The sequence below is a fragment of the Aptenodytes patagonicus genome, chromosome 3, assembly GCF_965638725.1.
Source record: "Aptenodytes patagonicus chromosome 3, bAptPat1.pri.cur, whole genome shotgun sequence".
Taxonomy (NCBI): Eukaryota; Metazoa; Chordata; class Aves; order Sphenisciformes; family Spheniscidae; genus Aptenodytes; species Aptenodytes patagonicus.
In genome coordinates, this window is record NC_134951.1 from 57,572,752 (window position 1) to 57,595,799 (window position 23,048).

A 23,048-nucleotide genomic window follows, 5' to 3' on the forward strand; every position below is an offset into this window, starting at 1 on the left:
GACCAGCAAACCAGTTGTGTGGCAATCTCTGAATTTTTATTCCAGTTTCCTTAGGTGAGTACAGATCCACAGCGACTACACATTAAATACGCCATGCTTTGTTCAGTTTGGTCATAAGATCAGTGGTCTTGAAGAGAAGACTGACATGAAAAGGCCCATAGCTTGAAGCAACACGAGCATTGCTGCGGTCATCAGAGTGCTGCAGCCTGACGTATGCATGGGGCTGAACAGGCATGCCAGCAAAACTGCATGTGGGGCCTGAAAGAGCCACAACGAACCGAACCGGCAGCTGCCATCAGTGAAGGCGCAGCCCCCTCTGCTTTCAAAAGGAGCAGGACGTCCGGTGTGGAGGACAATGAATGGCAAATCATTACGCATCAAAACAGGCACCTGACAGAGAGACACGGCATACAGCAATCACAGCAGATGAGTTCATTATTCCTAACCACAAACAGCCAGGGAAATAAAGCACCTCTTAGCAACCATGCTTTGAAACATTGCCAACAAACAAAACGGGGAAAGGTGGTCATTTTAGCTGAAAACAGTTGGTGTCCAAATGAATAATTTGCATCCAGCGTGCACTAAATACTGAGATAAAACTTTGAGCTCAAGAGCATGGTTATGTGAGAAGGAAGGGTAAGCCATTTTGATCTTTTATACTGATATCTGTGTCATGACAATTAACATTGCTCTCCCCCTGCTCTGCCCCTCCTGTTTGCTGCCCGGCTCTCTTTGCTTTTCAAATGTATGACTGGTGCAGCTGGCTCAGCGAAGCCATTTTTACCCTGCATGTCTTCTTCAGAAACAAAAGGCACAAAATATCCCTCAGCAAGCGTTTCTCCCAGTATTTCTTTCATTTATTTCTTTTGTGCTTTCTGTCTTCAGCCTTCCTTAAAAATGTAATTCCTATTTCCGTCACAGCATCACCCTTCAGCCTGTCCTGGAGGAAGGTAACTTCTGCTGCTAAGTGAACCTAGAAAGAATCAGGTCTGATCAGTTCAGCAAAGAAATGCCCAGGTTTTCCCCCTCCTCCAGTACAACGAGCTTTTTCTCTCTCTCTTACCACAAGGGGACACCCTTTCTCAGGTTTCATAAGAAACAGACTTCTAGATTGTTTTAAAATATCTTTCTCAACTAAGTTAATAAAAAGGAAGTTTATATACACTGGAATTTGTGTAATACAAATTACCCTTCATTCCAGTGCTTTGCTTTCTTCTGAGAACCTAAATTGTGTACTTGATGATTTTGTGATCACAAAATTTCCTGGTCATGTACTAATACTTATGATATAATACTTTTGATAATTAGTCTTATATCAGATACTGTAATTCTGAGACTGACGTACATACGTAATACTTGTACAGCTTTTGTTTTCTTGAAACATAAGATATATGACAAATTAGATATTGACAGAGACATAAAGCAGCCCAAAAGTTATCTTCCAGAAAATGCCACAGAAGCTGTACAACCCAGTGACTTTCAAATGATGCCCTTTGTTTATTCTTTTGTAAAAGTCTTAAATTTAAGAACAAAATTTGGAATGCCATCTGATACACTTCTGATGCCTTGGTTTTAACATTCTACTCATCCACACTTTGTTCTCCCTTTCAGCAGGTGCTGCGGTAACCTGAGAATATTATTTATCTTCACGTATTTGGAAAGAATCAGGGATGGCTATTACTGGTAACACCTATGCAGGAAAATGAGATAGGTTCAAGGAGCAGCAGAGTCATCCAGCACGCCCGCCTGGCTCTCCACATTACGTGTTAGCTGGCTCCCCAGTCCCACCTGGCTTTTGCACCTGAGTCAGCCATTGAAGAGCCAAGCAGGGTGCTTCTCTACCTCAGGGTCCAGGATCAGTCTGGCCCTCTTTTATTTCGATATAGACATTTAATCTGAGAGAGAGATTAAACACTACTAAATTTCCATCATTTATCTGAGCAAGTGGTTTTGCTTTCCTGTGCCTCTGCATATTAACAAAGAATGGAGAAAAGAGACGTGCACTTCCTTACCATTTCCAAGGCACCTCGAATCACCCCGCAGAGGATGTTACAGTAGCAAAGTGATGCTCGTTCCGCTGGCAGCTCCTCCACAAAGTCCACTAGTGGGTTTTTGTCCAGGATTAAGGAGAATTCATTTCCTGCGGCACTGCTGCAGCTCACACTAGGGGTGACCCCAAGGTACATCTTGAAAGCAACCTGCAAAAGGGTGAAACTCTGCTGCTTGAATTTGTTGTGTGCAAACCGGAGGCGAAACTTTAGGATGCAGCATCCTGTAGACCAGCTTTACCCTAGGAAAACAGGGGCAAGGGCCAGACAGGCTGGAAACCAAACTAGATTTGTCTCTTCTGTGATCACCTTGAGCCAGAGATGCAAATCTGGAGCTACGCGATACTCCAGGGAAGTACAGCAGAAGGCTGCTTATTCTGTCTTTGATGTTCCTACATTTACAACCCCACACAAAGTGGTTTTACTATTATCACTCGTCTCCTTTCAGTCATGTCACACTTCCCTGGGACCATTAGCATCTATATTAGGTCCTTCCCTACATTGCCAGCAGCTTTGATAATCACAGCTCAAGAACTCCTGCAACTGGTGAGTGTGTGTGTTTTTACTCTCATCTCCATCTGCAGTCACAAAAAAAACAACAACTCACCAAGAATAAGACTGCCAAGACTGCAAACTTATTTGATTATATAGAGCATTGCTTGCTTTCCTTCTACTACCGATGAATGTTACTGTAAATGTGCAACATCTGCGCTGCTAGTGGAGGGGTCCCCAGTGAGCGCGTTTCTCCAGACAGTGACATCATGGCGTTATCTAGACAGCGCGTACGCAGGCAGGCTAGCAGCAGGCTGTTCTTCCTCTGGAGATCTCTCCCCTGCTACACCACTACAGACTGCTACGACCGAAGATAAAAGTGTCTTGATTTTTACTTCTTTAGTGACTATCAGACATGGATGGTTTCCAAACAATCCTGAAATTCTTTATGAACCGGAAAACTGCTATAGGTTACAGTTTTATGGCACTGCTGACAATGGGAGGTGAACGTGTGTTTTCTCTTGTTGCTTTCAGATGCCCCTGCAGCAATGAAAACTTCAGGTACGGTTTGGTATTTCTCTTCTCCCCAGCTTTCGTTTTGCTAGTTATTGGATATTTCTTGAACAGCAAGACCTGGAAACTCTTTACAGGCTGCTGGGTGAATCCCAGAAAAATATTCCCCAGAGGAAATATCTGCCATTTCTTTTACATCTTCGGACAAATCACTTTAAACGCTCTGGTAGCCCCAGTGATGTGGCTTTCTGTGGCTTTGCTCAACGGGACTTTTTACGAATGTGCCATGAGTGGCTTGAAAAATCCTGCTTACTTACATGCAGTTTGCCACAGCAAATCTGCAAAGTGCTTTGAAGAGCTACACAAGGTAGCGTGTGACAAAAGCTCCATGCCCTTTTCAGAGAGTGACGAACTGAAACGAACTCTTCAAGCACAGTCCCAGGTAAGAAAAATAAAGAAAGCGCATTATGCAGTTTGTACTGCCGCTGTGATTTATCTGTGGAAGATCCTGATGTCAGATGCTAAGACAAAACCGTTGGTTTCACATAAACAAAGTTTTGGGATGATGCAGCCTTGCAAAATAGAATCAATCCATCTTTTAGTTCAGTTTGAGCTGTGCCATACTTCCTGGGGGGCCCCACTGACGGCAGAATCAATAAGACCAGATAACTTAAAGCTTTCTTCCTGAATGAAGATTGCTCTAAAGGGAAAAAACTACTGGATTATTTAGGAGGCTGAATTAACAGATGTCACTCCATTAAAGGGATCTGTCCTATTAAAAAATCCATACCACACTCTCCTATTTTATACCATCATGATAACTGTAATGAAACCTTAAGTCACTAACAGTAGAAAAATACTGGAAAATAAGAGTTGTGACAGATTTGTGACTGCTTACATAGTATGTTTCTGTTTGTGTTCCTCATGTTCATGATGGCAGATGAGAGCATGTTTTTGTCCTGCTTGGACAAAGGAGGAAACACTAAAATAAAACAAGCAGAACATACGAAGCTGAGAGCGTATTACATTTTACTATATTCGTGTGATACAGTTCTGCTCACTGCCTTGTAATGTAAATAAATTCAGAGACAAAAAATCAAAACAAAAGAAAAAAAAAGGAAAAAAAGGATATGGAAAAATGATAGATGATTGTCAGCAGGAAGGAAAAACACTCTGTGGAGCCAGCAAGTTTTTGTCAGACAATTGTATCCATCTGGAACCATTTCCTCCCCAAAAGCCGGTTTTATTTTCAAGTCCTCATGCAAATAGGACTGGAATGCAGGCAAAGCCTGCACTGCAGACAAAGCAATTTATTTGAGAGTTCTAGAAGGAAATAACAAATAGTGCTTAAGACATTAAGTTGTATATATAGGAACTAGTGAAAGACCAGTGACTTGGTTTATAGCATGAGAATACATGGGTTCATTCTCCAAGCTGCAGGAAAGTGAAAAGCTGCTAAAAAGAGCAGTTTCTCAAATACCCATAGAGATCATCAGTCAGTACAAAGTGACTGGAAAAATAAAAGAAAGCGAAGCTATTCTTCCAAGCCAGTCCCTAAGAATAACTGTTTGTCAAGCTTCTCTGTTTCACATATTTCCCTGAGGAAACTTTCTATATTCCCTCAGCTAAACACAGATTTTTACTGGCGGTTATTTTTTTAACATCAGTGCAAGAGTTCACATGAGAAAGGTTGCAGCATGGGAAATGAGTTCCAGTTCATATGGGTCTCTGAAACCTAGAAGATTTGTTCCACACTGGAATTGTTCCACTGTTTGAAAACAAGTGGGTTTTTTTTTTGCAAATGTTACACATTGCAGTGGAGTAGGTGGGTAAAACTAGTGGCTAGGCCAGTGGCACTAGGCATGAAAAAACTGTGTTCACACCTCTGCTCTCCTTAGAGGAGGACATCCCACAATAACAACTTCAAGCGCATTTTTCCACCCTCAGCCCTTGCTCTAATCCTGGAAGTAGCTTTTTCTTTTTAAATGTTCTTAACAGAATTTTGTCAAACTCTGAAGTTGCTACAAAAAAAGCTGAGTGATGCTGGAAAAGCATATTTCAGCAAAAGCAAAGTTCTCTGAAAATACAGCAACTATTTCTAAGCAGTGTGTAGATGAATTGGGCTCTATTCCAGTGCCAATGAACACGCTATTTCTTCTTTCTCATGCTCTTTCCTCTCAGCATTCTCACAGGATTGGGCAAGAAGGTAATTTTAAACCAGTTTTGGCATAAAAATGATTTTCCACTATGAAGGGCTGATTCATCAAAGTCAAAAAAATTTCACAAGAATAGCGTAGATTTCAGTGAATCTCCTGCTAAAAGAATTGGTGAACACTTTTTAAATTTAAGACCATCTTTTATATTCCTGTTAGCTAATTAATGCAGTTGTTGGTTTCGGGGTTTTTTTTAATTAAAAAGAAGTCTGAAAACAACACATCTAAATATAGTTACAGTTTAAAAGGTTCACTGATCTGGGACAAAAGTTACTTACCCTTTTTGGTTTCATAGTTCACCACAATTCAGAATTGTGTCTTAATCCTAGTTCTTGCTGGGTAATTTTATTTAACGCTTTCAGGAGATAGAAAACCATTTACCATCTAGTGATTGTGATATTTTATTCTCCCTGTGCACTTTTCCCTTTGTGTGACAGAATTCAGTGAGCAATTCCAATCCACTACATTCCAGATGGTTATAGTTTTGCAATAAACTTGCATCAACATCCTCTCTAAATTACCCAGACACTACTCCTGCTCTCAGGTCCGCTCTGGTTTTTGTATAGCTCTGTTCAGCCATAACATTATTTGATTGATCATTTAGACCTCTCTTAGATTTTTCTTCATACACAGTCTTGTAGTTGACGTCTGATTCGAGATCATCTGTCCCTGAACATGCCACTGCCGTTGTGCTGCACATGTCTCTTCAGCCGTTGTTATCCGAGTTCCCTTTGTTATAAAATGGGATGGGGAGGCAGTCAGACTCTAGTATAAGCCAACTTTTCTTGAGCATTTTACCTTCCACTGTAAAAATCAACCAGCTTTTGCCTCCTGAGAAACAGACATCAAAATGAGCGCTACTGAGAAGCCTCAAGCCTGACGTCTTCCGCTTCCCTTTGGTCTCCATATGGGTGCCCCATTAACACCAATGCCAGGCACCAAATGCAAACTGGGATGAGACGCCTGCAGTAGGGTCCCAAGAGGAGCAGCAGGCCCTCCATAAAAAGTGCGGTCGCTCTGTCAGACACTCTTGATTTAAGTAGCATTTTCACTTGGGCCTTTTTAACCTGAAACTCATTTCTTTTGTCTTCCCAGATTTTAGGCTGGTGTGTGATAGTTACCACAGCTCTTCTCTCCCTGCTAACCACTTGCTGCGCCAGCTGCCAGTCGAAAGTCAGCCACCTCCAGCTGATGTTCTGGAGGGTATACGCGGAGAAGGAGAAGGAGCAACTGGAGCAGATTTTCCAGCTGTATGCCACCAAGCTGAGCGAGCGAAACCTGAAGTGCTTTTTTGAGAACAAGGAACCAGAAGTGATTCCCCTGCCAGCTTTTCAGGCATGGGAAGATGCTTCCCAGCTCTACTCTTTCAGCAGTAGCAAACAGCATTATAGCACAATTCACAGGCTAGTTGAGGAAGGCCAGAAAGAAATCAATGAGGAAAGAGAGACAATGCTAGACTTTGTGGACAGAAGGGAAATACCATAGATCAAATATATTTTCAGCTTTTTTATATTTTGCTAATATAACACACTTCTAGCTGGTTTCATCTCTATATTTTTTCGCAATGGCATCTTTCTTCTTCATCATGTTCCCTCCCAGTTACAAACTTGCTCCAAAAGGATGGAATGAAATTATTTCCCTACATCAGTGAAAAGGCTGCAGTCCTCCATTGCACCTAGGGTGCATGCTCTACTAACGTCGCTGGCTCTGGATCAAGAGCTGACAGCAAAAAGAGATGAATAATGACTTCTACAAAAGGGTTGTAACAATATCCTATGTAAAAGGCGCTATAGTATGCTCATCCTATGTAAATCAAGAGACTATCATAAAGTAACACTATTTAAAAGGTGTGAATATAATAGTAGAAGATGTGTGTGGCTTTCTGACAGCCCACAGAAAGTAAAGGTTTTGCTTTCAGGTCATTTGCAGGTACAGTATTGTTTTGAGGCACCAGTGGTCACTCAAGGCATCTCGGTGTCTTTGGACTCCTGTTGCACCTAGAATGCCACGGATGGTCATATCCATCAGCCCTGGTCTTCTAGTCCCTGAGACATCTGCCTGGGACATGGGGTAGTGACCTCCATTGACAGTGAGGTGCCAAGTAATTTTTTAGACAAATCTTATAGACGAAGTGTGGGGTACCAAGAACTTGAAATTACCAAATGGTTTGGCATTTTTGTGTTTTTGTTAAAAAATAACATGCTATTTTGAAAGATAATCAGTTGTTGTTAGTGCTTTGTTACAATAATAAAAACGCATCACTGATATTTTGCCTCCGTAGAGTACTTGGTATTATCTTCTCCCACTGAGAATTTCTCTTTGCATGGGTATAAAGCTCCTGTTTTGAGTGGGTTTCGGGCACTGGGTGCAGCCTGTAGAGCTATGTAATATCGTTTGTACTGAGCCTGCAGTCAGTGTACGACTGAGGGCCTGGAAGGAAACTCCACATTTTAAGACAAGAAAATATTTTTGCAGCAGGCTGATTTTCATTTTTCTGAATATCTTAGGAAACTTAGTGTCTGGAGCAAGAGGGACCGGCAGGCAACGCAGGTGAGGTGACCGCACGATCAGTGCTTCTGACAAATGCGTTTCACCCCAGAGCCCTATGCTTTACCTCATCCGCTTGGAATTCACCACGTGGCTCTCACATGGGGTGTCCAGAGTCTTTGCAAATACTGTATAAAAGGAGAACAACATTTGTGCCAAGTTTCTTTCCCTGGGGTGATTGGGCAGGCTTTTATGCAGCATTTTACTGCCAGTCTCTCTGAGTCTGCAAAGAATCATATTTTTGCTCTGCTTGAATCAGGCTTTTATCAAGAAACCAGGGTACTCTGCCCAGCTGTTCTCATACTCACTGCGGTTCTTCAGCAGAAAAACACATCTATCTGCATTTACAGACCATTACTCTTTTTTAAAATAAAATCCAAGCGCTAATTTCACTGTGTGCTTAGAATTTTCTCTGTGTGTTTTGAAGAACTTGTGGTCTTTGAGCAAATGTTTTGAAGTTTTTTATCCCAGCTGACTTAGAACATGTTATATGCCTAAATGTACCTGCTGCAAGCTGAAAGCACAGAGGCAACATAGCCAAAATGAAAACCACAACAGCAGGCATGTCTGACACCATGTCTGGCGCATATGCATTTTTCTCCCCAGGCTCCTCTCCTGGTATAGCAACTATCTAATTCCAGGGTACACGTCCCTTCCCATTTGTCTGCTTTTCTCTTTCTTTATGAGAGATGCCCCAACATCTACTGCCCAGCCCCATCTCATCTCCTCCCCACACGCAAAGGGAGAGGAGACACCACCTAACAGGATGTCCCCACTGCTGAGGCCAAACTTCCCTTCCCAAAGCCATCTTTCCATCTCCTTCCTCACTGGTACACAGAAAACCAAAGCAAGCAGGGATGCAAAGGGGAGGACACTAAGTAGGTTAATGAGCTGATCAAGGAATATGGGAAACAAGTGGGTTGATGTAAGAATGAGGTCTCCACTGTGGTATAGGAGCTGGGACACAGAGGCAAAAGCATAGTTGGCAGAGAGAAAGGTGGGAGGACAGAGCGATCCCATTTTGGGCTTTTGGCACCCTCTTTTTCCTCAGGAAAAAGCTTAAAGCTCTGCACCTGAGTAGCCAGGACCATCTGAAACAGGAGTGTTTCCCACCCTGGCTTTCTTCTTTATTGTGGAGGGGCAAAACCAAGGTGCATTCTCCTCTCCTCATCCTTACCCTGCTTCATGTTCACAGGTAGCTCATGTTGAGAGTGTCTCCACTTCCAAGAGCAGCTGCTGAACACTTAGTGCTGCAACATGTGCCTGGTAGGAGCCTAAGTCTTTCACTGACCCACGTTCCCAGGGCTGTGTTACTCTAACTGTGTTGTCTTACCAAAATGCCTGTGACTTAATGCAATTGCCATGTGGATGCTGGGATACTTCTATTAAAAACAGACAAAAATAAAAGCCAGTTTGACCCTATGTTTCCAACTGGAGTCTGGTTTTGGCAAATTTAACCCTGTCCTTCAAGCAGCTATTGCAAAAGCTGTTTTGTATCAACACTGTCCCTGAATTAAAATTCAGCAGCTACCATGGCAGCTCAGAAAGACTATTGTCAACTCTATCCAAAACAAACTGGAAAAAAACCCCAAACAGCAGAATCAACATTTCCTCTTGGAAAATTTAGATTTTGCATTAACTCTGATGCCCATCAAAATATGAGTGCACAAATAAACAGGAAACTTGTGCTCAGTTCTCTGTGCTTTGTCCCTCAGTTTACTATTTATTCTTCTCTGTGAGAACGCAATTTTCTCATTTAAATTCTCTTAACTCTTCTTCCGCTACACATCTGCTGCTCTGTCAAACTTCAAGTCTTTGTTACAAGAACAAAAACTAGTTAACCATGCCAGGCCCTCATATGCTTTCAATTTAGTTTCAGCTGTACTCTGCGTTACGGTATGACGACTCTGTCCAAATTCTACTGTTAAAATTTCCTGTGTAAAAGAGAACTTGCATGGAAACTATGCAAAACCAGTAGCTGGTTTGCAATGGAGCACCAATTTAAGGCAAAATTGCAAAGCTATAGAGTGAAAACTGTAAAAAAGTCTCAGCAGAAAAAATATTTTAAGTACACAGATAAGTAATTCAATTAATAGATATGAACTTTTTTTTTTTAAACCAGGCTATGACTGGACAGAAATTCCTTTAAAACTACCATACACGACTTCTCAGAGGGTAAAACAAAGGTCTTTTTGATCTTTCTTTGTGACTCCAAAAGACAGGGAAGTAAAACGAATAAGCAGTTTTGAAAGTTGCATCCATAAATCCATCTCACTTCTATCTATATGAAATGGAAGAAAAAAGAATATCTATTTAGACATGTACATAGGTTCACCATCAAAATGACACCTGTAAAAAGCAAAATCTCTCTTTTGAAAATGTTACTTGCGACTCTACGGGATTATATATTGCTAAATGTCAAACAAGAAATCTATGCAGTCAGAATTAAAAATGTACCACTGCCCTTTTTCAAAGTCTCAACCAGCATTCCATCTCTCTCAAGCAGCAAGAATAAAATTCATTAACATTTTGATGGTGCTCAAATACAGTCTAGAATTACTGAAATATTTAGGAGGCCACTAACATCAGTCCCTTTATATACTACTGGGGACTTTTCACTACAAAACATTGTATGCGTAAGTAATGTTGCAAAGTAAGTGATAATACAGACTGTTAAAAAAATTGAAACCATAATTTCAGATGACATAGTAACAAGATTAATGAAGGACCAGAATTAATCTGCTTAGAAGGGGAAAGGCAGCCAAAATAACATTTTTGCTAGCATACTTTTCATTCTTAGTACTTTTCCACAAGAAGAGCAAGATGCTTTAAAGGTCTTGCCATCTGTTGCCGATTCTATGTGCTCACAAACTTTTCTTTACTCTTTACAGTGCAGCACTTCATTTTTCAGTTTACCAATTAGCACAGGAACCTGCTGTATGCATTTCCCTCTCTGTGTTGAGATCTGAAAAGCAACATTTACCACCTTCGTAAATTCTGCCAGCTTCTGTCAGGCTTTCAAACTGGCCATACGTCAATATATAGGGACCTTGTGTGGCAAGACCTCCCATGGGAAGAGGAATCACATCTCTTGTCCTACAACTCTGGGATTGGGGGTGACATGGTTGGATCACCCCAGCCCTGACGGTCCCCAAGGGCCTCTCTACAAGCAGCTGCAGGGATGTCTGCTGCATTCATGGGGTACTGAGCTTCTACAGTACAGCCCATCTCTCCAGTCACTGCTTTTCAGCAAGGGTTATATCCTTAGGCACAGCACCGTATTAACACAGCTATGGAGCCTGTGAGCCAGCACTAGCTCACTATGGACCAGAGGGTATGGCCCGGCTGCTCCCACCTGTAGCACACACAGACACCTCCTGGGGCATGGTGACATTCTGCTATGGAAGGTAACATTGTTCTAGGATTAGATCTAAAACCAGAAGCTGTTTATTTTTTGCATCTCTTTCGATCAGATCAATGATGTCAAGGTCTTGTGAGGAGGAATTGAAGTAAAAATTTTATTTTGTAGGATTATAGAGCAAAACTATCACCCTCATTTCAAAAGTAATCCTTGGTTATACTCAGATCCAAATTCTGAATCCAGTCTTGGACATTACTGCTTCAGCTGAGCTTTATTCTTAATACCATTCCTTAATTGGTTTCCATTTTCTTATCCCAATTTGCCTGGGAGCAGAAAGCCTACTTTTACATGGCCTGTTTTATCTCTTTTTACTCAATCCTGACTGTAACTACACAAAATCACAGCACCAACACGAGAAGTCAGTGAGCACCATGGGAAGTCAGTGTAGAAGGACTCACTTTGGCTCATCATCAAAACTTGTTGGCCCTTCTCCAGTCCAGTATAAGCTAGCAGTAAATCCCAGGCTTTGCAATCTGAACCAGTGGTTGAAGTTTTGAGCCCTCAATCACTGCCTTAGGTGCACCTTTCCTCTGGTATTTATTTCTTAATATGGCAAGCTGGCTTTGTACTCCTCATTTTATGTTTTTTCCTTTGCTTCATCTCTTTCCACTTCCACGGGGAACACCCACAGCATGATCTTAGAGACTTCTCCTTTGCTTTCCAAAAGACTGCAAGATAACAGCTATGTTTACAGGATGTTTGGCTCTAACTACTTGAACTGCTTAACTGCCTTAATTACTTTAAATTTTAACTGGTTTTACTCTACACACTCATCCTCAAACAGATTTCTACCTCAGAAGAGTTAGTGCAGTTAAGTATTTAAGCGCTTTCTCCTGGCTGAGAACACTACTGCTGAAGAGTTAAAGAGATCATGTAAACAGCCATGTAATTCTGAACAGATAACTTTAACAGCATATTTGCAATTACTTGCTGGGTCATTTTACATTTGTTTTGTTGGTATGTGCCTCAGACAAACGTGCTTGAAGACTATTTAAAAAATATTTTGCCAAAGAAATGTGAAAATGCTTTGCATATCACATTTTGCCTCAGAAAGGTTATACTCCTACTACAGAACTCCTTTTAGTTTGCTAAAAATAGTCTTTTCAAGAGACTTTGTGCTTTAAAGTTTGTTCCAATCTTTCCAAGTAGTTTTATTTCTCTCAGTAAGTCTCTTTTGAAGTACAGCCTGCAGAGAAATAGTGTCTTTTTGCTTACTTTGATGGTTAATTTTTCACTGTATTTTGTTGTTGAATCCCCTGTACTTAAGAATGATAGTTCAACTGTACTAAAGCATTTGTAAATAAGGGAACCATGAGGAATAAGACCCAGAAAACCAGATATCTGGCATATACGTGAAAATCCAGAGAAAATAAAGTACAAATACCACCTGAAGAAGAACATAAAAGTGAACAAAAATGCGATTTTGCAGCCTGGTATCATTCTTTTAACGAGACAGTGTATTTTAATACAGTGATTGAAATGCTGCTTGTCTCATGGTTTTCATTCAGCTGCACTCACTATCTCCAATGGATCCTCTACCCTGGCTCAGCTCCTCCCAAGGAGGAGCTTTGTTATACAACATCCTGATTTGAGACTCCAAAATACAATTTACTTCAGGAAGGAGTTTAATGTCCACTTTTTTATGAGCTAATGGGATCTGGCTGGCTTTTAGTAATGTCACCTGCTTCTGCTTTAAACTTTGGCAGATCATGGTGTATGTGTGCGTTGTGCACATGTGCACTTTATAGCCCTACCAGCAACAGCAAATGCAAAGAGGTCCTTTCTCTATTTCTGTGACAGCCATCAGGTCCTCTATGACAAGCATTTTGGAATGATAACATAACTTCTGTCCCTCCGTTTCAGTCAGATGTAACGTAGATATTTCTGACATGGTTAATGTGAGCAGGATCACACATCACCTGATAACATCCACGTACACTTTGAACTAAGATACTCCTGTATAACCAGCATATACTGGTGCCTTAGTTCACTGTATGGAAAGCCTGCTGTTTGCCAGTTCTGCAGTCAGCGGTTAAACATAATGCGCACATTTAGCTCATGCTGCTGGTAATTCTCAAGCAATCAAAAAGTATGCCAGGCATATTTTTGTCTCTTAAAATGAGCCAATGGAAATGAATCTTAGTTCAATTAACTGATGCCCTGATCTCTCCTCAAAACAAATGACTACCTAGTAAACAGTTCTTTGTTACAAAGCGTGGTTAATTTTTGCCATTGGGAAAGGCCAGGCATATCTTCACTGGCAACACTTCATAGCTGAAAATCATAAAGGATAAAAGGGATCATTCACCATGACCTGAGCAGGTATTAGTCTGAGCTAACTCAATATCTATGAACTACCACCTCCTTTACAGTGACTCAGCAGTCTAAAGGGGCTAGACGTCCTATGGATTTCTCTTTGAGTTTCCCCAGGAAATCCGACTTGCCCATGAGGGCAAAAAAACATCTTCAGAAACCCGCGTATTGCCACTAAATTTCCTCCTAGATCTTTCTTGTCTGACAGTAGTGTGGAAGACTACTCAATAAAAGAGAACAAAGAAGGCGAAAGTACCCACTCCGATTTTATCTCTTTGATTTTGTTATTAGGTTTGTGGGTAGTGAGGAAAATGTTCCTCTCATTTTCCTTTCTTACAGTTCTTCTCTGCTACCATTCAGTCCTCCTTTCGCAGAAAATCCTGCAGTTTATTCCTCATATTACCATTTTAAGGTTAAAAACCATCTAAGATAATTACAGAGATGCTGAGGAGATTCAGATGGCAGGAGTAAGAATTTCAAAGTTTAAGATCTGTGTGAGGTGGTTAAGGCTTATGCTACTAGAAAAAGAAAAAAGTGAGGGAATATATGATTTGAAGTTTGCTAAAACTGGATCATTTTTTGTTGTTTGCTGCATTCTCTGGCAAGAGTAGAAGAAATCAGCTTAAGCTGCAGCAAACAAAAAGAAACTTTTTAATTATTCGAATGGCAAAACACCTCATAGGCTACTAGGAATAGAAGAATTTTAATTTCAGCTTAGCAACTGACTTTAAGGTCAGTTTAGGTCAGGGGTTGGCAGCCTCTCACAGGTGGTATCCCATTTTGTGTTCTCTGTCCTCAGATATAAAACTAATACCCATGTGAACCAATTCTGTGGTTCTGACGACCCTATGTGGTAAACTTTCTACTGTGGGTTTATCAAGACCATCTGCAAAATTCTTATCTCACTAAACATCACATTTTTTGTGTTCTGTTGAATGTTGTATTTTTCCCAGCCTGATGTAGCACTATGCTACAGAGGTAGAAACCGACATCTCTTCTCAAGGCCAACCTCTGTGAGCTACCAGTGGATATGAAGTTGTAGATAAGGAAAAGGCTGTATTTCACCCAATGGAAGCATGGGTGTGATTGTGGAGATAAGTGTTTTATGATAAGACAACCACGATATAGCGGAAAATGTAGGCAACTGTTCTGGAGCAAACTGGTAGAGGAGGAGGGAAAAGCTAAGACCACTGAAGCTGATGAAGCTCTAGAGAATGTAAATCTTATTTACCTGTGCAATCATGTCTGCGGTTTCAGAGTAACTGCGGCACTTTTTCACAGCTGAACGAGCTAAAAAATCATCAATCAGCCTTACACCAATGCCGTATCCCCTAAGGAGAAAACAAAGAAAGTTAACATTCAAAATGAGGAACTTCTTTCCACCCACCATCTCCCTAACCTGTCTCTTGTGCTTTCTCAGCAAAACAGCTGCGTGTTCCTAAATTAATGGCTTTGAGGACAACAGATTTTGCTGCTCTAGATTCTTCTTTCTACCACATTTTGCAGCACAGTGGGATTGCTGTTCATGTAGTCATTTAAGGAGTCATACTCCTTCAAGCACGATACTCCTGGCAAGGATGATACGAATGTTGTTTATATACACATTGTCTATACATACATTTATATTTACATATATGAAAAAACATTAGATGTTAGATATATAATATATAAACAATATATAAATAATACACCTGATTAATACTGCTTTCTCACTAAAAATAGGATAGGATAACATAGCACAGGATTTTCTCCATTCCTCTGTGATCCCCAGAGTTCATCTCACACTGTCTCTGTCAACAGGCAGAGATGCCGTGTCCCTTCAGGTCACAGCATTCACCTCTGGGCTGGTATGGAGTTCAGCAAATCCTGGGCACGCTCATTGCAGCAGTCAGGTGCCAGGAAAACCCATAGGAAATAGACTCACATCTGACCTCTTTCACTTTATCCTCTTATCTCTTCACCTCATTTTTCACTCTTCCTCCACAATTCCCTCTTTGTCTTTTTTCTAACATGTTCTCTCCCTTCATCTACTAGTTGCAGAAAGAATCCAAAAGTTGCTAGTTAATATACAGTTTCAGTACGCCACCACCTTCATTTTGTATTTAAAACACTACAATTTCAGAGAAATGAAATAAAAAAGGATGGAAGTTAATGGAATTTTTTATAAAACAAATATTCATTCCTAGCTCTCGCACATTAACAAAGGTCAGTAACTACATAGTGTGCAAAATAGCTATGCCTCCAAGCATTTTTTGAAAAAGGGAAAGAGATTGACACAAATGTTATGAAGGAATGTGAACTCAACTCAGAAATGTTTTTAGGGAATTTTTCCTTTCCATTTATGTGGATGTTGGCAGTCTCTGCCTGTTTGTCAGAGGCCCTACACCCTCAGTGAAGCAGTCTGAACTTGATGGAGTTTAATTTTGTACCACGTCTTTGACAAGAAGCCAAAAAGTGATCTGATGTCTAATGTGATGACAAGACCGAAAAGTGGTTTTCACAGGGTGAAGTTTAAAATTGCAGTATGTCATGCATCAGAAAACAATGAAATATTTATTTATTGCCTAAGTATCAATACCAATAACATTGGTAAATATGTCATCAGCAGTTAGCAAGGTATGTGTTGGTGATGTACAAGACTACTTACATCCTTTTCAACTTTTATGCCTTAGATTTGCAAAGTCAAATGAATAATAAATTGACAAGCATCTATTTGGCAACTGTACAGTGAAAAACACCCTTCTCACTACAGATTATATATGTACATATATATAGAGAGAGAGCTAAGAATACTGTCCCCAACTGTCACAGGTCTGCAAATCTATAAGGTTTCTTCCTCAAGCTGGGCTGTTTTCATCTTCACAGAAGTAAAGATGGCCATATTGCTTTAATGAAACCTGTCATTATTTTATCAAGTCTTTATCAACACAAAACCAAAAAGATTTTATAGAAACAGCTATAATAATAAAAACAGAAGGAGTAAAATATGTCTCCACATCTTCCAAAACTACTTTTTAGTAATTTCTACTGTAGCAGCATAAAGAAGTCTGTGTATTTTTGAAATGTATGATTTTCATCAGAGCTGAATGAAAGATGAATATAAAATAAATATCTGAGGGATGTTGTCCCTTCTTAGTTTGTGAAGAAATTACTTTTCTTTTTTCCAATCAATGATTTCTTTTACTCACTTCCATCGATAGCTATTGGACTATAGCTTGTTTGCAAACTTTCAGATTAATAGTAAAGTGGTCAGGTATTCTGTCCACTGTGATTGTTGTGAATCCATTTTGCATGTCCATTTTTGCCTGAAAACACAAGCCTTACTCTTCTGCTGAAGATCTTAGTATATCTTCTTGTTAACCAGCTCAAAAGTTGTTTCTTGCTGATTTTCTGTGATACTATCTTTACTGTGATAATGCCTAGGAATCTCAGTCAGGATGACAGGATCCTATAACACAGGATCTTCATTTTCCAAAGAGGTTATCCATGTAAAAACCAGTTCCTCATTGACCACTTGTGCTACCTCACTCACTGCTGTATCGTCTCTTAAAGGTGAGAGGCCTGTCTGCCCCTAACCCAGGGAGGGGGGAAGAGAGCCACCCCACAGGGGACAATTCAGAGTTATCAAGTCAGACACCTGAATTACACCCTCGGGGAAGGCGACTGACCACGGAAGGAGGCTGCCTATTGACTGAGTCACCTAAGCCAAATCCCTGCAGCCTGGAATTGTGACTACTTCTTAGCTGCCCAAGTCACAAAACCATGGTGTAGCTAGATGAGGGGGAGCCATGGGAGGGCCACATCGACAGTGAACACAGAAATTCATGTTAACTAGAAAATACCTGTGAGAAACAAAAAGCTTGTCTAGTTTGAAATAACATGGGTACGAAGAAATAGAAGAGGAGAGTTAACACCGAAGTTGAAATTGAATACATGGATGTAGGAGATGAAATTTAGAAGTTTATATTATTAATTAGCATAACAGAGGATCAACAAGGAACAAGTGTAAGCTATCAAAATAATCCTGACACTTTTCTTCTGAGAACTCAAAAGCTAATTGTTGATCTTAATTCACAAATTAGCATTATTTCTGTTGACAGAATATTGAACTTTATCCCCGTGATCTCTGTAATCCTAGACAGAGTGCTGGAACTCATAAGCTGAAAGGTAACATTCAGGTGGACAAATAGCATTATTGATGAAGTTGAACATTTAAAGCAGTACTTACATTCTATCTAAACAGGTGTTGACATCTTCATCTTTTTCATAGTCCTTGCACAGCTGGGCTACCAAAGCCCCATACGTGAGTACAAAAAGTTCTCTGCTCTGCCAGAAAAGGTGGAAATCGAAAATGAAGCAAATTAGAATCAAACTTTCCCACGCTTTTGAGCTGCTACTGTATTAAAAGCAAGCAAAAATAACATTTATATTAATAAAGAAACTTCTGTCCATGGATGTGTATTCACGGAAATCCACAATTCAAGTGTGACAGAACCTGAACTGATCATCACTTGAGTCTCTGTACAGGGATTTTGCTTGTCAGAAATACCATTTCTTGGGATACAGCTATTTTCATCAGGTGCATTCTTGCATCCTATAACTGCACATATGTATGCTGGATCGATAAATGCTGTCAAGTGCCATCCAAGATTAATGACAAGCATTTAGTTGCAGGAAGAATAATAGAGGCAATGAGCTATTTGTCCTTTTACAATAGGAACAACAGTATACACACTGAAATTCCAGTTACTTCACAAAGGTATGGTTGATCTGATTCAGATCATCAGCTGCTTTCCCCCCCCAAAAAAAAAAAGTAGATTAAAAAATTAGCTCAGAATAATAAAAAATATTATAATTCAGCACAAGTGTAAAGAATAACAACAAGCAGCGTAGAAAAGAATCAGTCCCATTGACAGTTCTCCTTCTTTATCAGTCTTTACAAGTAACTTGAATCACTGTCAATACTAGCTCTCCAAATGCCTGGGCAAACTCATTGTGACATTATTTCTGTATCTTAGTACAGAAGATGTGGTTGGTATGGCTCCACCACATGAGCAAGATAAAGGGGACGGGTGAGGATTACAGCTGCCTGCCCAAGGAGCATGGAGAGCAACTGAAGAGGTCAAAGGCATATCTCTGCACAGATCCTGTCACAAGCACTAGTCTGGGATCTTCAGCTGTGCGCCAATCTGCAGGAAAGTTTTCTTCCCTCCCTGCCCTGCCACATCACCTCCATGGCACTGCAGAATTGAATGTATTTAGCAGGAGTAGCAGCTGGCCTTTAGGTGAGAGACTAGGTTGACTCTCACTTAACTTGGACAGGAATTAATTAAAGGAAGTGCTACAGGCCTGTGGCATGTGGGCAGACTAGAGGTGCTTTTTTGTTTACAGCCTGTGGAAAAATAATAGTGAATACCAATGAAAACAATGGAACAAACACAGAAGGAAAGGAAGAATGGCTTGGTGGAAAGACCTCTTCCTGCTCCCTTTGCATCAAAAACTTGGAGTTTAATCAATGTTCCCATTTTAACAAGTCACTGTTCAAAATCTTAAGTAGTATGGAACCATTTCCTAAACTCGCCTTGGTGATAGCTCCTGTTTACAATAATATTGCACACTTTGCCAAATTCTCGTTAACAAGTTTTTAATGGAGTAAATGGATGTGATACAGGTTCTGTATTGTTCTAGTCTCAGCAAAAAGCCTGTGTTGTAATAAGACAAATGCCTTAGAGAAACTTAAGCATACTATATCAACATAATTGTATTTATCAGCCACTCTTGCAATCCGTTGGAGTATTTTTTTTCCATAAACTTATGTACCTTAACTTTAATTATATTATATTCTTTTATTTCTTTTTCAGTGGAGACCTCTGTCCCCTTTTCAGAAATTGACACAACATTGCCTTAAAGCCTTCTGGAACTTCTCCACTGCCCCAACTCCTATTAAGGCTCTAAGTTCCTGAAGGAAGACTTGTGTGGAATTGAACCATCCAAACACAGAACAGACATCTCCTTCTCTCTGTGTTTCATTTAATGACTATCTAACCACAGAGGCACAGAAATTTCTATCTTTGACCATAAATCTCTCTAAGCACTTAGACCTCTGCTTCTGAACAGATCGCAGTCTCAGAAACTTTGTGCCCATCTTTCCTAAGCCTGTGCAGAATCTCAGCACTACAGATAAAGTAAAAACATGCAGTTAAGTGCCCAGTGAGCGAGACAGTCACTTTGTTTTTGTTACCAGTCTTCTACAGTTGTCTATGTTCTCTTTTCCTTACTAGCAACTTCCTCTCTCTTCAGTTTGTTATACATATGTATACATAGATACATGTGTCATAATTATACTTTTAGATGCAAACATATTCTCTTCAAGACACAGTGCTATTATTGGGTTTTTTAAACCACTGTGGCCTTATTTCCGCATTATGGCACTTTGGTTTTTTGGACTTGTGGTAAAATATTCCTAAACAGTTAGAAATTTTCAACCACAGATAGAGATTCTGAGGAAGCTTGCTATTTGAATTTTTTGTATTTAGACACACCACTGCCAGAGAACAAGAAGGAGAATAACCGGTATCTTTAATGGCACAAAATACTGCTTTTTGTGACCATGCAGTTTAAGAAGGCCTCTTGGGAAAATCTTGCATGCAGTATATTTAAAACAACTGCTGGAGCTTTAGGAGAATATTAACATGAAGTGCAGAAAAAGAAGGAAGTTTTGGTCTATATAACTCCTGTTATATAGACCAGGTCTATATAACACTGACAGAATTCTGTGCTATGTGACCAATGGTCAAAGCCAACATTCAAAGACAATGGTTATAGTTTTACCATTGTTTCCCCAAGAATCAGATTTTGGCCTTAAAGCCAGATGTTGAGATCCTGTGATGGTGGATCTATGCCATGGATTTTTTCTATGGATGGCGTAGAAAAAACACAACATTAGGAGGATGAAGCAGGACCCCTGCTCATGCAACATCACCCCCAAAAGAAGACGTGGTCTGCTATGTAGGAGGCACAGAGTTTTTAATGGAGTAAGTACCTAGTGGGTACCAGGTATGCTGCGGTCCCAGATAAACCATCTCTTCCTGTAACTGTTCATGGGGTAGAGATGTGGCTGGCACAGCTTCTTATCTCCAAAACAAGAAGAGAGTTTTGGCCTCAAGGATTCATGTTGAGGGCAGGACTGTCTGAAAATGATTTCATGTCATGGTCAAGGTAGCTGGAGAGATTTGAAGGCTCCTAGAGCAAATCTCAGTATTACTGCTCAGAGTCAAACAGACTCCAAGTCCTATGGGCAGGCTTTTTTATGTCACTGCTTAATAGCTGGCAGCTTGTTGGCAGCTCACAAGGGGGTCCCACTGTAGCCATAAATGCTGCCAGCACCTCTGCTCTCATCCCCATCCTTTCAGTACTTTCAGGCTATTCAGAAATATGACTGTATAAAATACATCAATACAATAACAGCTTATTCTTACTCCATGCACAATTTTAATTGCACATTACAAAAATGTCTTACTATTTTGTGGTTCTCCTGCTTTCTTCCTGGTGGCCGAGGCATGTTGCTTGTATAACGCCTGATGTACTTGATTGTCAGTTCATGTTTTTTCTTCCTCAAGCAGCATAGTTTTCTCTCAGTCACTGTATTTCCTCTTGCCCTTCTCTAAACTTTTCTCCTTTCTGCTCTTCTGCCTTTTGCATGAGATGTGTTTGCTGCAATCTGTAATGCTGCTGATGCTCCACCTATTCTCTACGTGTACCAAGCCCTTTGGGAGGAATTTGACTGGCAACAGATCTGCCCCTGTACACAACATAAATAACCGCTCCATCCACAAGAACGATTTGTAATCAAACACACAGCAAACAGCCATGGGAAGTCAAACCGGGCAGCCCCAAGAGATTCACAGGTCTTACGTTTTTAGGGACAGCAAATTCATTCTGTTGTTTGTGTCAGGTTTTGGTGTTTGGAGAGTTAACAAAAGCTCCCTCTCTGAAGAATAAAAACACAATTGCAAGATACTGCTGCACAAGCTAATTAAAAATTGATCATTTTCAACTTAAAGGAGCTATAGTCTTCTGTCAGCTCTGACTGCTTTAGTCTGGCGAGTTAACGTCTGCCTAGGCAGGAGCGGTGTGGGTTACAAAGCACTACTACCACCATGTTTCTGCAAGTTCGCAGGACAGATCTAGAGCACCCAAACTCCCAGAGGAATAAACTGTGTACCTGCTACAGCTGCCAGCTTGTGCAAATGGCACGTTCATTAATGATGTTTCTAGGGGATCTGATATCATTCTTAACCTATTATAACCCCTATTCATAAACATCCCTGCTATGAACAGCCAGGAAGGTTCGGCTTACTTTTTCTGTTTTCCCCTGAGTTAAATTTGGCCTATTCTGTTAGTTTAGATTTGCAGTAAATTTAGACTGTGGTCACTAGTGAATTTAGAAATGAATCAGGTAGCTGTCTTTCCTTATAGGACTTATCTCCACATATATTCCCACTGAGTCCTCTCAGGAAAGGAAGTAAAAATGCATGGCCTCATCTGAATACCATACTGTTATTAAATTTCAATTAATTAATAGATTCGGTGATGGAGTAAAATTACAGGTATTTACTACTCCAGATACACAGAAAGCAGCAGATGTGATTCATTTGGGATAAGAAGGATTAATTTACTTTAAAAAATGGTAGTTTAAAGTTATGACACAATTCAACAACAGAAAATAGGACAGCTTTTTCTATGGAAAACATAGTCATCCTAACAGCTTTCATTTTACACAGAACGAGCTGGTGTCGACAACTTTACAATATAATAAGCCTCTTCCATTTTTTTCTAGGCACTTTTCTGGCCCTGTAAAATCCGACTCCATTTTATAAGTGAAGCTATTGTAGGTACTTCCCATATCTAAATTTAAATAAATTATAAAAGCCAGGCATTACAATTCTCTAGATAGTTACTTGCATTTCTAAATTGAGTCTGAGATGGGTTTGTTTCTCAGATTGTCTCCAACTGGCGACAAGCACCAAATATGTCTCTCATTGCAAGAGACATCCCATATTCCATAAGAAAGTGTACTGCATTGCATTTTAAAAAACAGCTCTAAAAGATTATCATTAGCATAATTTAACTGCAGTGAAACCATCACAAAGCACTTAAGGCTACTCATAAATGAGCACCATTTTATTTATCCAGTTCTGAATATAAGGACAAATTACTTCAGCCTGCATTATTAATACTACAATCATGAAGGAACACTGTGGACCAGACAGTGCAATGTGTGGTAAGAACACATCAGCATTGTTTGGAAAATACATACGTGCACACGTGTATACATGTACATTCACACATATAATACGAAGTATTAGGTAGAACGTACTACATTTTGAAAGGTTTGCACATGATTGAGAAAACGAAGCTGAAGTGGTGTGTCCCAATAAACTGGGGATTCAATGGCTCCAGGGAGGGAAACAAGTCAATGGTGGACTGCGTCCACATCTT

At 40.2% G+C, this 23,048-nt stretch overlaps 2 protein-coding genes across 2 annotated transcripts; one reads left to right on the top strand and one right to left on the bottom strand.

Moving 5' to 3' along the window:
* Positions 1-853: 853 nt before the first annotated feature.
* TRAPPC3L (trafficking protein particle complex subunit 3L) lies at positions 854-21,133 on the bottom strand. Its single transcript, XM_076335475.1, has 5 exons — positions 21,067-21,133; positions 17,776-17,873; positions 14,779-14,878; positions 2,013-2,198; positions 854-973 (listed from the first exon to the last, which is right to left on the bottom strand). Exons 1-5 carry the CDS (start codon positions 21,106-21,108, stop codon positions 854-856), a joined length of 546 nt encoding a protein of 181 aa, XP_076191590.1. The 5' UTR covers positions 21,109-21,133.
* Positions 2,842-7,526, top strand: CALHM5 (calcium homeostasis modulator family member 5). Its single transcript, XM_076335474.1, has 2 exons — positions 2,842-3,495; positions 6,362-7,526. Exons 1-2 carry the CDS (start codon positions 2,956-2,958, stop codon positions 6,749-6,751), a joined length of 930 nt encoding a protein of 309 aa, XP_076191589.1. The 5' UTR covers positions 2,842-2,955; the 3' UTR covers positions 6,752-7,526.
* Positions 21,134-23,048: the final 1,915 nt, after the last annotated feature.